The 913-nt window shown below is 41.3% G+C and overlaps 1 gene segment (V, D, J or C); it reads left to right on the top strand.

The window, feature by feature from the left end:
* Positions 1-11: 11 nt before the first annotated feature.
* LOC106944424 (T-cell receptor alpha chain V region RL-5-like) lies at positions 12-589 on the top strand. The segment is given in 1 exon segment: positions 12-589. A coding segment is annotated over 1 exon segment (408 nt).
* Positions 590-913: the final 324 nt, after the last annotated feature.

Raw genomic sequence — 913 nt, 5'->3', positions numbered from 1 at the left:
TCTTCCTCTGCATGTTCTGTTCTTCCCCAGAGTGTAAAGGAGACTCAGTGACGCAGACAGAAAGAGAAGTTGTTGCTGCTGCAGGAGAAACTCGGACTCTGGGATGTACCTTTGAAACCAGTGTTGGAGGTTATACTGTGTTCTGGTATAAACAAGAAGAAAACAGTTTCCCTAAGTTCATGCTGAAGCAGCTGTCATCAACAAAAGTTAAAGCTCCAGAGTTCGACAGCAACAGATTCAATGCAGAGATCAACGACAAATCCTTCAACCTGAAGATCCAGGATCTCAGTCTGTCAGACTCTGCTGTGTACTACTGCGCTTTGAGGCCCACAGTGACAGGAAACACCAGAACCCTGTGCAAAAACCTGCAGTACTCCACAGCGGCCACTAGAGGGCCTCACTCCTTGTTAATCCACTAAAACCTGCAGTACTCCACAGCGGCCACTAGAGGGCCTCACTCCCTGTTAATCACTGGTTGAGTATTTGAACTGAAAACAAAGAGATGAGACATTGTGACTGAGTTTCGTCTCAACCATCACCATTATCTGCTTTAGATCATGGAAACAGGACAGGATGAAAACAAAAACAATAAAAATAAAAATGCTACGATAAAATTCTTTGCTGTTAATGTTTAACAGTTGAAGGTTCAGATCTGTGAGATTTTGTTGCTTTAAGTAGCAGATTGTGAAAATGTTTGACCAAATATCTCAGACTGGCTCAGTAAATAAACTCAGATTAAATAACATGAACTTTATTTAAAGAGGAGAAATTACAGCCCAGACATGTCTTGGTCTTCAGCAGTGGAGTTTTGTTGAACAGTTGTTAATGCATTATAATCTGCAGAGACTCATAGTGGGATGAATATAAAATGAACAGAAACTTCTGAAATGTGTGTGTGTGTGTGTGTGTGTGT

Source organism: Poecilia latipinna, unplaced genomic scaffold (genome assembly GCF_001443285.1).
Source record: "Poecilia latipinna isolate Pla-1442-1.1 unplaced genomic scaffold, P_latipinna-1.0 Scaffold9528, whole genome shotgun sequence".
NCBI lineage: Eukaryota > Metazoa > Chordata > Actinopteri > Cyprinodontiformes > Poeciliidae > Poecilia > Poecilia latipinna.
This window is presented reverse-complemented; position numbering and strand designations above follow the sequence as displayed.